General features: G+C 34.0%; 1 protein-coding gene across 8 annotated transcripts in view; it reads right to left on the bottom strand.

The window, feature by feature from the left end:
- The window catches only part of WDR47 (WD repeat domain 47), a 55,110-nt gene that overhangs the window by 21,103 nt on the left and 19,158 nt on the right, over positions 1 to 14,849 (bottom strand). For 4 of the 8 annotated variants that reach the window (XM_008523477.2, XM_070607813.1, XM_070607812.1 and 1 more), the window contains 4 exons: positions 13,257 to 13,341; positions 11,120 to 11,922; positions 7,180 to 7,306; positions 1,616 to 1,794 (listed from right to left, as the gene is read on the bottom strand). In XM_008523477.2, the coding sequence (XP_008521699.1) occupies positions 1,616 to 1,794; positions 7,180 to 7,306; positions 11,120 to 11,922; positions 13,257 to 13,341 (1,194 nt within the window). Of the gene's footprint in view, positions 1 to 1,615; positions 1,795 to 7,179; positions 7,307 to 11,119; positions 11,923 to 13,256; positions 13,344 to 14,849 lie in introns of all 8 variants that reach the window. The other 4 variants (XM_008523478.2, XM_070607815.1, XM_070607816.1 and 1 more) reach the window with 2 other exon arrangements.

Genomic DNA, 14,849 nt, shown 5'->3' with positions numbered 1-14,849 from the left:
GCTGGGCCCCCAATGTACTTACCTCTTAATATAATGTTAAACTCTGATCTCTAAAGAAATTGAGAACAGCTGTTAAACAATAAATATGCTCTAAACTGAACCTAAATTATAAGAAAGAATTTGAATTCTATTTAGGATTGTCTTTAAAGGAAGGATAAACCATCTTGAATAGTTTAACTTCTTTTCCTAGGAAGTACATCCCTAACACTTTTGGGATCACAGAACCTTACTACTTCATCTTCTGACTTACTGCTAGTTATCTGCTTTTACTAAAAAATAAAGTGATCAGAGAGTCAAATTGCAACAATGACTTTTATGGATATGAAGAAGACATGCAAGAACCAGAAGTGGTAATTCATCAAATTAGGATAATTCTGATAACCCACTTGATCAGAGGTGATACAAAAATGGTCTTCACAGGGCCGGACCCGTGGCTGAGTGGTGAAGTTCACATGCACTGCTTCGGTGGCCCAGGGTTTCACCCATTCGGATCCTGGGCGCTGACATGGCACTGCTCATCAAGCCACCCTGAGGTGGCATCCCACATGCCACAACTAGAAGGACCCACAATTAAAAATACGCAACTATGTACCGGGGGTCTTTGGGGAGAAAAAGGAAAAATTAAATCTTTAAAAAAAAAAAGGAAGAAAATGGTCTCAAAATTCAATGTTCAGAGGCCTACTTAGACTTTATATATCACTACTATAAACATTCCTTGTGTGCAGGTTTGAAGATAGGATCAATTTCAGGCTCATTGACTTCCACAACCCTCAGAGTGTCAAACGGATTACTTCCAATATTACTGCACTAAGTAAAGAACTGACAGTCACCACTGCATTGCCTAATCATAATCATGATGATAGCCAATATTTATGGCACACTTCCTTTATGCCAGGAATTATTCTAAGTAACTTTATTATAGTAACTCATTTAATCTGCCAACAACAACTGCTCATTTAAATACACATTCTGGTTTACTGATTTTTTAAAAAACACATTACCATATATATACCCTATAATTAAAAGCAACATAAGTTCATACTGTCTGGCAGAAACTATAAGAGAGAATCATTTTAACATAATGAATTCAAAAGAATATGAAAGTTTAAGCACTCAAAATAACAATAAAAATAACAATTAACACTTCATATAGTGCTTACTAAGTGCCAGGTACTCTTCTAAGAACTTTATATATATTAACTCATTTAAGCTTCATAGCAATCCTATGAAGGAGATGAGGAAACAGGCAAAAAGAAGCTAAGTAACTTCCCCTAAGTCCTCAGCTACCCTGGGACAGAGCTGGATTCACCTGGCAGTCTGCTTCCAGCCTGTGCACTGAACTACCACACTCATTTGCTCTTGTCGCTTAGATGTGAAAGGACGTTAAAAGGGGAAGATGAAATTAGATGAAGCCCTCAGAATGCTGTGATTGGAAGATATTATGTAACTCCACATTACACTTTAATAATAAAGATATTATGTAACTCCATGTTACACTCCATGAAATACTGTAAAAGCCTAAAAGTTTCAAACTATACATGGAGAGTAGCAGCTACATGTTTTAAACAGCTTTTAAATAATTCCTTATATTTTAAAAAGTGACTAAAAGACAAACCTATTAAGGAATTGTTCGGTGAGATTCTGCTGCTGATCAGGACCATCCTCCTGATTCACACCTCCTTCAAGCAGCATCTGTTGGTATATCTGTCGCTGTTGCTCCTTCTGTTCTAAATGTTGCTGATAGCGTAATCTTTGCCTATAATATTCTTGAAATTGTTCTGTTGAATCTCGAAGCTTAAAAATATTAGAAAAAAATAATATATTTGAGGAGACTATGACAGAATACATGTCATCACTCAATAGTAACATATAAATGCTGAATAAAATACACAAGTAGCTATATTTAACAACTAGAAAATAGTTAATATACTGCTCTTTGAAAAATAACAGTATCCATGAGTCTTAATAGTCAAGTAGATCAGTTAATTTGCTTTATGTTACAGCAAGAGACTGACCAAAATGAATGGCCTTCCTGGATCCTTGACTACCTTAAAATACAAATACAAATTATAGTGGTCATAAAGGAGACACAGTTAGAGAACATGACTAATACAAACCTATCTATATTACTTGAAAAAATATTTATTGATGGACTGCATTAATATTTAGTAAACTCAACATTAATCTTGTCCAGTGCAGTTAGTTTAAGCATGTAAATGGTTTAATAGGTTACTGTAGAGAGAAACTTATAAAATTTCCCTCAAAAACAATAATTCAGGTTTCAAAGGGCCTTTTACAAGAAAGTGGAATAAACCGGTGTTAAACTTAGCAGTCTCAACCTTCCTACTTCACTCTTCTAAAAGAATTGTATAGCACTCAAACATACAGGTTGGACTTAGATATTTAGCGAATTTCAATATTGGCAAAGAAAGACTGCCCTGCCAAGCTGGAGTCTGGTCATATTACCCGGATCAGGTGCACTGGAGTTACCTGCAACAAATCAATCATCTCTAAAATTGGCCAACACTGACAATTGGCTTAACCAAGAGTCTTGCACAGTTAACTAAAACAGTCTCCCTATTCCAGGAAATAATAACAACCTTCCTCTATTTCATAACTTATAGCAATAACTCTGAGAGAAAATTATATGTCCTTTTTTAAAAAAGTTTTTTTGTGGTAAAATAAATATAAAATGTGTCATTCTAACCATTTTTAAGTGTACAATTCAGCAGCATTAGTTATATTCAAAATGTTGTGCAACCATCATCACCTATTTCCAAAACTTTTTCATCACCCCAAACAGAAACTCTCTAAGAATTAAGCAATAATTCCCCATTTCCCCAAACCCCTGGTAACCTCTAATCTACTTTCTGTCTCTATAAATTTGCCCATTCTAGATATTTCATATAAGTGGAATCATACAATATTTGTCCTTTTGTGTCTGGCTTATTTCACTTAGCATGATGTTTTCAAGGTTCATCCATGTTGTGGCTTATGTCAGAACTTCATTCCTTTTTATAGTTGAATAACATTCCATTGTATGGATATACCACTTTTGTTTATCCATTAATCTGTGGATGGACATTTAGATTATTTCTACCTTTTGGCTATTTTGAATTTTGCTACTATGAACATGGATGTACAAATATCTGTTGAAGTCTTTGTTTCAGTGCTTTTGGGTATATACCCAGGAATGGAATTATGGGTCATGTGGTAATTCTACGTTCAGCTTTTGGAGGTAGCACCAAACCACAGTGACTACACCATTTTACATTCTAACCAGCAACATATGAGGGTTCAAATTTCTCCACTTCCTTACCAACACTTGTTATTTTCCACTGATTTGATTGTAGCCATCCTAGCAGTTGTGAGGTTATATTTCATTGTGGTTTTGATTTGCATTTCCCTCATGACTAGTGATGTTAGGCATCTTTTCATGTGCTTATTGGGCATTTGCATATATTCTTTAAAGAAATGTCTATTCAAGTTCTTTTTTAAATTAGGTTGTCTTTTTGTTATAGTAGTTACAGTAGTTCTTTATATATTCCAGATATTAAACCTTTATCAGATATAAGATTTGCAAATATTTCTCCACTCCATAGGCTGTCTTTTCACTTTCTTGATAATGTCCTTCAATGCATAAAAGTTTTTAATTTTGATGAAGTCCAATTTATCAATTTTTACATTTGTTACACATGCTTTTGGTATCATATCTAAGAACATATTACAAAATTCAAAGTCATGAAGATTTACCCCTATGTTTTCTTTTGTTTTACACTTTAGCTCTTTTACTTAGGTTGTTGATGTATTTCCAGTTAATTTTCGTATATGAGGTAGAAGTTCAACTTCATTCTTCTGCTTGTGGAAATTCAGTTGATCCAGCATCATCTATTGAAGAGACTATTCTTTCCCCATTGAACGGCCTTGGCACCCTTGCCAAAACTCAACTGGCCATAGATATATGGGAGTACTTATGGACCCTCAATTTATTCCATTGGTCTATATGTCTATCCTTGTGCACATACCACATGGTTTTGATTACTGTAGCTTTGTAGTAAGTTTTGAAATCATAAAGTTTAAGTCCTACAATTTTGTTCTTTTTTTGAATGATTGTTTTGGCTATTCAGGGACCCTTGCAATTCCATATGAATTTGAATAATGGCTTTTCCAGTACTGCAAAAGAGGCTGTGGAATTTTTATAGGAATTACATGGAATCTGTAGATTATATTGTGTAGGACTGACATCTTAACAATATTGTCTTCCTACCTATGAACACAGGATATCTTTCCATTTATTTAGATCTCCTTTAATTTCTTTCAGCAATGTTTTGTAGATTTCAGTGTAAAAGTCTTTCACCTCCTTCGTTTAATTTATTCCCAGGTATTTTATCCTTTTACATGCTATTGTAAATGAAACTGCTTTCTTAATTTCCTTTTTGAATTGTTCATTACTGGTGTATAGAAACACAATTGAGTTTTACGTGTTGATCTTGTACTCTGAAACTTTGCAGACCTCTTTATAAGCTCTAGCAGCTCTCTTGTGAATTCTTTGGGATTTTCTATATACAGGATCATATCATCTGTAAATAGAGATAGGTTTACTTCTTCCTTTCCAATTTGCATGATTTTTATTTCTTTTTCTTGTCTAATTGCTCTGGCTAGAACTTCCAGTAAATGCTGAATAGCAGTGGTGAAAGCAGGCATCTTTGTCTTCGTTTCTGATCTTACAGAGAAAGCTTTTAGTTTTTCACCATTGAGTATAATATTAGCTAGGGTTTTTCATAAATGCACTTTATCATGTTGAGTAAGTTCCAATCTACTCTTAGTTTTCTGAGAGTTTTTATCATGAAAGAGTGTTCGATTTTGTTAAATGCCTTTTCTCTATCAATTGAGATGATCATGTATTTTTTCCTTGATTCTATTAATGTGATGTATTTTTTTAATGTTGAACCACCCTTGCATCCTGGGATAAATCCACTTGGTCAGCGTGTATACTCCTTTTAATATGCTGATGGATTGAGTTTGCTAGGATTTCGTTGAGGATCTTTGCTTCTAAATTCATAAAAGATACTCATCTGCAGTTTTCTTTTCTTGTAATGTCTTCATCTGGCCTTGGTATCAAGGTAATCCTGGCCTCATAGAATAAGTTATGAAGTGTGCCCTCCTCTTCTATTTCTTTGGAAGATTTTGAGGATTGGTGTTAACCCTTTTTTAAATGTTTGGTAGAATTCACCAGTAAGCCATCTGATCCTGAACTTGTATTTGTTAGGAGGTTTTTGATTACTGATTTAATCTCTTGTTATAGGTCTGCTGAGATTTTCTGTTTCTTCCTGAGTCAGTTTAGGTAATTTGTGTGTTTCTAGAAATTTGTCTATTGCATCTAGGTTCTCTAATTTGTTGGCTTACAATTGGGTACAGTATTCTCGCATAATCCTTTTTATTATTTTAAGGTCAAAAATAATGTCCCCAGTTTCATTTCTGATGTTAGTTGTGTCTTTTCTCTTTTTCTCTTTGTCAGTTTAGCAAAGGGCTTGTCAATTTTGTTCATCTTTGCAAAGAATCAATTTTTGGTTTTATTGATTCTATTATTTTCCTATTCTCTATTTTATCTCCCTTCTAATCTTTATTGCTTCCTTCTTTCTGCTAGCTTTGGGTGTAATTTGCTCTTCTTTTTCTAGTTCCTCAAGGTATAAAGTTAGGTTATTGATTTGAGATCATCTGTTTATTTGTTTTTGCTGAGAAAGATTCACTGTGAACTAACATCCATTGCCAACCTTCCTCTTTTTTTTACTTGAGGAAGATCAGCCCTGAGCTAACATCTGTGCCAATCTTCCTCTTTTTGTATGTGGGTCGCCACCACATCATGGCTGACAAGTGATGTAGGTCTGCACTCGGGATCCAAAACCGCAAACCTGGGCCGCCAAAGCCAAACACGCCGAAGTCAACCACTACGCCACAGGGCCAGCCCCTTCTTTTTTAACTTAGGCATTTACAGCTATAAATGTCCCCCTGAGTACTGCTTTTGCTGCCTTCTATAAGTTTGAGATGTTCTATGTTTTGGTATGTTGTATTCATTTTTCATTAGTCTCCAAGTGTTTTCTAATTTCCCTTGTGATTTCTTCTTTGACCCATTGGTTGTTTAATTTCCACAAATTTGTGATTTTTTCCAATTTTCCTTCTGTTATTAATTTCTAGCTTCATTCCACTGTGCCAGAGAAAATACTTAGCATGATTTTAATCTTTTAAAATTTACTGAAATTTGTTTTGTGTCCTAACATATGGTCTATGCTGAAGAACGTTGCATGTGCTCTTGAGGAGAATGTGTATTCTGCTATCTGTTGGAGTGTTCTCTAGACGTCTGCAAGGTCTAGTTGGTTTACAGTGTTGTTCAAGTCCTCTATATCCTTATGGATCTCCTGTTTAGATGTTGAACCCTTTACTGTAAGTGGGATATTGAAGTCTCCAACTATTACTGCAGAACTGTCTATTTCTCCTTTCAACTCTGCCAATGCTTGCTTCATATATTTTTGGATTCTCATGTTTGGTGCATATCCATATATACTTTTAATAGCAATTTTTCTACTTCATCCTTAATATTTAGTTGAAAACAAACAAAAAATTTATTCAACTTATTAAAACTACCTATTTACCCCTTCTAAATGATAAATTAGATAAGATAAAATTTACACCTTACTTCGCAATACAATTTCCTTTCCAAAATAGCACAGAAAAATAACCTCGAACTCTAAAAGATTAGATAAAAGTATTATTCTATATTATAAATGTCAGGATTTCTTATTCATTAAATCTAATTAGTAAAATATAGAGCATATATCTTAAAAATACAAGCTATCCACGTTTAATGTGAGTCCAATTACATGAGCCCTGAAATATGGAAGATTAATGTCAATCAATATATGGTATATGGTATTTTATATGGTATTTTAGAATGTTAATAAATCCACCTGTTAAAAATGCTCCAAAATACACAACGACAACTGAAAACAGCATATATTCTTTTGCGAGAGGGGAGAAAATGAACTAATAACAAAAAAATCTAGATATTCTCTCTCCTACTCCCAAATATCAGAAAATTCTCTAAAAATTCTATCTGAGCAAATACTATTACTTCTTACAAAGAGAATAACTCTAAAAGACATTAGATGTAGTAAATATTACCTCATTTTTTTCTTGCTTAGCTGGTCCTGGATTCTGTGCTCCATTTGCAGGCTCTTTTTCTGAAACTGAATTCTGGCCCAGGATTTCACTGCTAATAGGCCGCTGTGCCTCAACAGGTGTATCACTTCTTCCAGAAAGGTGCAAAAAACAAAAAGGAAAAGATGGGAGTGAAGGAAAATATATTTTAGTTAGAAAAATTTTAATTTAAAACAATGAATATCTAGCCTAAGTGTTGACCAAATGCACAAAAATAGATTTTTTTATTTTCCTTTCTTAAGTACATAAGAGATTTTTTAAAAAATAGAATATGCTTATAAAGGAAGAGCACTGTATTATTAAGCAAGAAAGGTAGGTGCTCCATCTAAAATAAGCCATGTGGCCTTGGGAAAATCACTTACGTTCTCTGTGGTTCAGTTTCATCTATAAACTGAGTACTGTCATGCATCGCTTAACGATGGGTATGCGTTCTCAGAATTACGTCCTTAAGCGATGTCACCGTCAAGCGACAGAGTGTACTTACAGAAACCTAGATGGTATAGCCTACACACAGCCTAGGCTACATGATACTAATCTTATGAGACCACCCTCAGATATGCAATCCATCATTGACTGAAACATCATTATGCAGCACGTGACTCTTAATAGGTTGGATGATCTAATGCTTAAATTCTCTTTATGAACTCTTAATCTGTGATTTTGTTATCCAAACATTTATTTCTTTCCTCCAATATGTTTGAACAAAATTTTAAGAATTGTTGAGATTTATTAAAAGGCTTTCTTTGGTCTATTTGCACTTAACATAAAAGCTAAACATATACCTTTCCAATATTTTTAACGTATACTAATTAGTAAGCCTGACATCTTACGTCAGGTTGTTCCTAATATTCTTCTAAAACATGAGCAATTTCTACTTTTCATAGTAACTCTGTTCAAAATTTTTAGTAATTAACATCATCCAAAGATGATGAATACCACAGACATTTACACACATTATGTATTGGTACCAGGCAGCATGCAAACAAGTACAAAAGTAAAATGATCCCTGTCTTCAAGGAATTTGATTATCAGGTAGCCTCATAATGGCCTCCCAGGCAGAAGTAAGACACATCAAAATGCAGGTCTAGGGTTCAGGAAAGCAGAGCTAGATAGGCATCTTAGTTAGGAGCCTTGTACTTATAAGTACCTAAACATACATACATGTAATATGCACCAGAAAGACCTGGGAAGAGTCTTCAGATACTAGACTGTGCTATATGCTGCTAATGACCATAAGAAGTCTCATTTTATGTCCACAAAATAGAATCTGTAGGAGTTATTAACTGTATAGAGATAGAATAAAATGACCTTCAAAAAGTAACATTTGATTTAATTTTACAATTTACACAGCACTTCCATTTGCATTATCTCATTTAACTTGCAGAATAACTTGTAAAATACATTATAACTTCCATTTCACACAAGAGGAAACCAACTCAAAAAACAAATAATTTTCCTAAAATTGCATACCTAATAAATAAAGCTAGGACTTGAATCCAGGTCTTCAGATTCCAAATCCAATGCTAGCCCATGCCTGAGGATACTGTTTTTTGGCAATTTAATTTTGAGTTGTCAAAGCTTATATATTTAAACTAAGATTTCTCTCTTTTTGTTTTCACTTTGTTTCTCTTCAACTGAAAAGATATTCTTCAAAACACCATGCACTCCTTTATAAACCTTTCTTTCCTGTGTTATCATCTTGTTCACCATACTAACTCAATCACTGTATCCTGGGGATGCAGCATGGTGCTAGCGCACAGTAGACCCTCAAATATTTTTAAATGAATACTGACTTCAGACATCTATTACCATAAGTAGGAGTCTCTTCATGTGGCATCTTTAACATAACTGATCTAATCAAGCTTCCCAATATTTTTAAATTACACCAAAAATATTTTTAAAAACAAGGTAAACTTTTTCCAAAGTAAATTTTTGTAGTTTATCCACAGCATACTAGCTCTCCCATAGCATGTTATTAGCAGCCCTTTTGATGCAATGTCCTTACCAAGGACATAGGCTCTGAAGGGGAAGAATTTATACTGATTAAGTACCAATCAAATGCTTGCCACACTACTAGGAGCTTTATCTCATTTTGCAAGTCAACATTATTTTATAGAGGAGGTCATTGAGGCTCAGACAGATTAAGTAACTGTCCCAAGGTCACACAGCTAGTAAATGGCAAACCCAAGTCTGACTCCAAAGACCATGATCTATTCACTAAATTCCACACTGCTTTGCCTCATAAAGTTTTCCAATTTCAGAGGCATGACAGATGTTTTCTGGATTATTGCTACTGCTCAGCTAATAACAAGTGTATTACTTACTTCTTGACATGTCACATTTTACCTCTCTGCTTATCTATAATGGTCTATTAACTCATATTCTACTTCTTTCCATCTTTATCTAGTCATTCCTCAATTTCTACCATTTCACGTAGGCAACAGCACATGTAGAGTCAGATTTGACTGGATTTGCGTCCTTCTTCTTTATAAAGACAATCCCACTGGTGCACAAGTCCAAACATGCCATTCATTATGTTGACCAAGAAGCAGCTGTCATCTTATGTACTCAGAAGAATATCAGCAGATGCCCCAGAATTGAAGCCCAGCATTCCAGACAATAACAATTTCTCTAAAGGGACTGGAAAGTCCAAGAAAAGTTTAAGATAGTCTCTACCAATGCTCAAGACTCCCTATTCCTTTGGAATTTAGATAATAGGATGCTGCTATAGTAAATTATACTCATCCATTTTCATCACTAGGTATCATTTCTAATCTTTCAAATATGAAATATAGAGCAATAAGATGCCTTAAGAAGTCACCCTAGGTTTTAGGAAGTCCCCTTACTTAACTAGAATCCCCCCCTCTTTCGGGACATTAAAGAAAGTATCACAACCTCCCCTCCTCTGTAATCTCACAGTAACTTAAAAGAAAATCCTTCTGTATATATTTATCCTGTATTTCTTGTGCTTAACTAAAGATCTCCTCTTGCTTTAATTAGAAACAGAAATTCCAAGTCCAGTGTTCCTTCCTCAATAAAGAATACCTCCAACTATCCTATGTGAAAGAGAAAAGATTTAGTTTTTGCACTCTTTTGTGCTCAATCAATAAATTTATTGCAGTCAATAGTAATACTTCCTGGTATCAACTCTGAGTATAGGAAACCAGCCTTATGTCCCAATGGGTTTCCTGGAAAAACAAGGCTGGAAGTCTCCTAACCCTTGAAATAAAGAACTATTAATGAGAAAATTATTATTTTATGCCAGGTTTGAAGGAAAAACTAAATGGTGGCTTTAACACTTATTTCCTTCACATATATAAAGAACTACTAAAAAAAAGCTAGGTACAGTCAGAGATTTTTATGTACACATGTTCAATATAAGTACTATTTACAGGAGAAAAAAATGGAAGCAATCTCTTGCCTTACAATAAGGAATTAGCTAAAATTATGACACAGTCACATAATGGAATACTGCACTCATCATTAGTCACTGATGCCAATAAATGTTTAAGAATATGGGAAAATATTAATGATCAAGTGAAAAAAGAAAATTATATGAAAATATATATAGTACATTTCCAATTTTAAAAAATATATTCAAAGAAAAAAGACTGGTAATCTAAGTGTAAGATTTTAATTATCATATTTATACTCTTCTATATTTTCCAAAATTTCTTCAATGCACATATATTGCCTTTACAACCAGCAAAAGAATAATACGGAATATAAAAACAAAGATTTTCCCTGATATTTTTAATTATCAAAAATTTTAAAATCCTGTAAAGTTTTAAGGACTAACTTTCAACTAAAGGGATTTGAACATTAAGAAAAAAACACACACCTACAACAATTAGTCTATATCACACTTGGGGAGATTTCCTCATTTTTATGAGCACATACTTACCGTTCAGGGGATTCTTCATAAATACTGTGACATTCTGTATTCTCAAGCATGAGACTTCTACTGAGGTTTTGTACCCCCGGATAATGGAAGTTAGCAAAGGAGTGTGACATTGGAGAAGTTTTGTTCCCAAGGTCTGAGATTCTCTTATCATGACTGGTGAGTCCACAAGTGAGGCCATCTAAAGCAGGATTCAGAGAGCGGGTCATATAGGCATCAGCTGATTGAGGCCTTCTCATTGGAGATGATGGATAGGGAGAAAGTTTGCTGATAAGAGGAGTCAAAAGATCAGCATATGCAGCTTTTGTGGGTTTCAGAAGTTTGTCAACATGAATATTAAGCATTTTCTGTTCAAAAGCACAAGAGAAGACAGAAGATGGGAGATTCTGAAGCCATGACAATAAACTCAGATCCAAATCATCACAACCATTACCACATAAGAGATCAATGCCAAGAAGTACTTCACTTTCTGTTATTTCTTCTCCAGTTGCTTTACTTTGACAAAACTCTACACAGCATTCATAAAGTAGGCCCTTCATTACAAGCTGAAATAAACGATTGTTACTTGCTTTAAAACCAGCCTCACTTAGCTTCCTATCAGCAGGGATGAATTCTGCAACCATGACACAAGCCTCTTCAAAACAGTGAACTCGTGCAGTGCTGGGATTCCAGTCCTTAAATTCGGCATGATTGGTGAGACGAGGCAAAGTCAAAAGCAAACAGAGCTTGCTATAATCATCTTTAGAAGGACAGTACTCTTCTAGGGCATGTAAACACTGCACTGCTTCTTGCATGGTAAATTCCAGCTGTAAGAAAAATATAACTGGTCACTATAAACAGAGATGCTGTGAAATATGAAAACAATGAGAGTATTTTATTCAAATTCAAAGATACTTTACAAACTTTCATAAACTATTCAAGTACAAAAGGATAAACTCTAGTGTCACAGAATACTCATCTAATTTGCAGGATATTTAACAACTTTCAAGTCAGGAACCAAAATGTTTTTCACTACTACAATAAAAAGATTAAATAATTTGGTTAATTTGCACATTAAACTTTTATCTATAAAAGTAGTATTCTAATTCAGGCTTAAGACTATCATTTTCAAATGTATAATTTTTTAAGGGTAAGAATAATTGAGTTTTCTAGAAATGAAAACTGAAACATGCCAATTGTTTATATAGTTTGCTATCACTCCAGCTTACTCAAGAGCAAAAGAGCCATTCTCTTAGCTCAAACTTGCCATAGAACAAATCTGTGTGGGGAAACAAAGCAAATCATCTACAGTTCATTTACTACAAAAACAGTCCAGAGATAGAACAAAAGAAAACTTAGCTGAGAGACAAATTAGCAATAATTTGCTAGTGAATATTATCTAAGAATCATAAGCTTTTAACGATGTAAGGAACCTTAGAGCTTATGTAGTCCATATCTTAACATATGGGAAAAGTCAAGTTGCAGATTTAACCAAGTTAATTCAGTTGGTCAGTGACAAAGATAGAATAAAAATTAGGTATTTTAACTCATATTCCAGTGGTCTTTCCACTTTTGAACATCACTATCTGGTAAACATTTCTCTATCATATATGAAAGTCCCCACTGTAATATCCTTTTGGTTTACTTCAATGAACACTTAACTGGCATTTAATAAAAGTTTTCTTGGTTTTGGATGTAACGATACTAATATTAAAACTTTAAAAGTAACTCTAATCAAAAATAATACCATTAAATTTAAATTGTCATAAAGACATAAACATTTTATCAAAAAACAATCTCCGGATCAAAGAAAATACTGAAAAGACAGAAAGAGGAGGTAAAGATAATCAATTTCTGGGATATGAAAAGAAACAAAAATGTAAAGTCATCAAGTCAAACACCTATTACTATATAAACCATAAACAAGAGGGGAGCATACATTCTCCAACCAGCCAGCCATTCATTGATCATCTTTGCCTAAATCACCAAACTTAGAAGCACTACAGATTGAAAGTACTACAGCTAGAAAAGAGCAGATCTTGCCTCATCCTGGCTCATAAAAACCTTGTCAACTCATGATACTAATCTTTTGTTTTAGTGAATAAAATACTTATGACTAAAACAAGACTATGGCGCAAACCTTCAGGAATAAAAATCTTACATGCTGGGGTTCATCTTCTGCCGACATTGCATTGTTAACACATAAAGCTTCTAAAAACTTCTGCTTCAGGATAATATAACGAAACCTGTGAAACATAAAATAGGAAATATTAAAATGATTAAAAAACTGAATTACAGAAATGTCAAAAACAAGAAATGAAACAAGTTCATGAAGCAAAACAAGCCAAGTTTGTTTTAAGGGATTATTTCTTTAAAAAAATAATTTTTTTAATTAATTTTCCAATATTTCATAAGACAAGTAAACTTATAAGTTACTATAAGTACTTTTGCTTTCAGAAAATTCTGAAAATATTTTACTAAGCTTATCATACTGAAGCCACAATTAAAATAATTTCAGCAGCAAGTAATCACAATTTAATACTCTAAGGAGGGATTTCTATTTCCAATATCAATTCTAAACAAAAATCAAGTTTTTATAGAAGATGTCAAATGTCACCCAATATGAAATCAAAATCCTTTATATTCAAAATGTTTTGTTTTTCCAAATATGTCCTTTTTTCTTTTCAAACATGAGAAAGGTCTAATAAAAATAGGGCTGAAAGGGTAAGAAGAAATGAACAAGATTTCTAAAAAGTCACAAAATAACTATAGACTTAAAACTTTTAATGGGGATTTTTCAGTGAGGAGAAAGGAGAACAAAGAGTCCACTTGACTACTCTAGGAATCAAAAAATGTTGGATGCCTTAAGCACTTTAAAGAAAAAGTATTTCTAAGGGCTGAAAGGAAACAATAATGAACCTTCGGTCATTCTTTCAACATTGTTGTAGTAGCAAATACATGTCAAACAAAACAAAATCCCTGCCTTCATGAAGAGGGTCATCTAATAAATTGTATGAAATACGTATAGGGTTCAGTAAGGTTTCAAAGGAGTATGAAACCAATTCTACGAGAAGAGGTAAGAAGTAAAAGGAAAATCTTATGAGAACTGACTCCTGGAAGATGATCAAGAGTGAGCTATGTAAAGGCAGGTGGTGGTGAAAGGAATAGTATTCCAGACAAACGAAGAATATACAAAAGCAAAGAGGTATCAAATAGCATGGTATGAATGGAGAATGAAAAAACAATATGAGGTTCCACTTTTGGTAATGGTGGAGTAACGTGTATCTGGCTAACCTTTCTACAGATAAGAATTATAAACCCTAGACACAATACAAAAAATAACTATTTGAAAGCACTGAAGAAAAACAAAAACCTGGCACAACTAGAAGGAAGTCAATCCTTGAAAAAAGGGAACTTTAGGGGGTGAGATTCAAGGCTATAAAGCCTTCCAGCTGAAGGCACTCCCCAGTCCACAAAGTGGGAGATAGAACTCAAGCAGAAAGCTGCAGTCTTACAGGCTTGAGAAATCAGCAAGAAGTTTGGTACCGTCAGAACAGCTGAAAAGCAGCAGGGAGAGTAGGGAGACCCAAAAAAGGAGGAAGCAACAATGAGAAATACACCAAAACCTATTACATAAACTCTGACCAAATCCTTAGCTGTCCCTGAAACTGTGAAGATGCAAGGAACACTCCAAGGAGCCCAGGAAAGCAAGAGAAAGAAGGTTAAATAACTGAGCAGAGATTTTACCTGGTGT

The sequence above is a fragment of the Equus przewalskii genome, unplaced genomic scaffold (assembly GCF_037783145.1).
Source record: "Equus przewalskii isolate Varuska unplaced genomic scaffold, EquPr2 ChrUn-13, whole genome shotgun sequence".
Lineage (NCBI taxonomy): Eukaryota > Metazoa > Chordata > Mammalia > Perissodactyla > Equidae > Equus > Equus przewalskii.
This window is presented reverse-complemented; position numbering and strand designations above follow the sequence as displayed.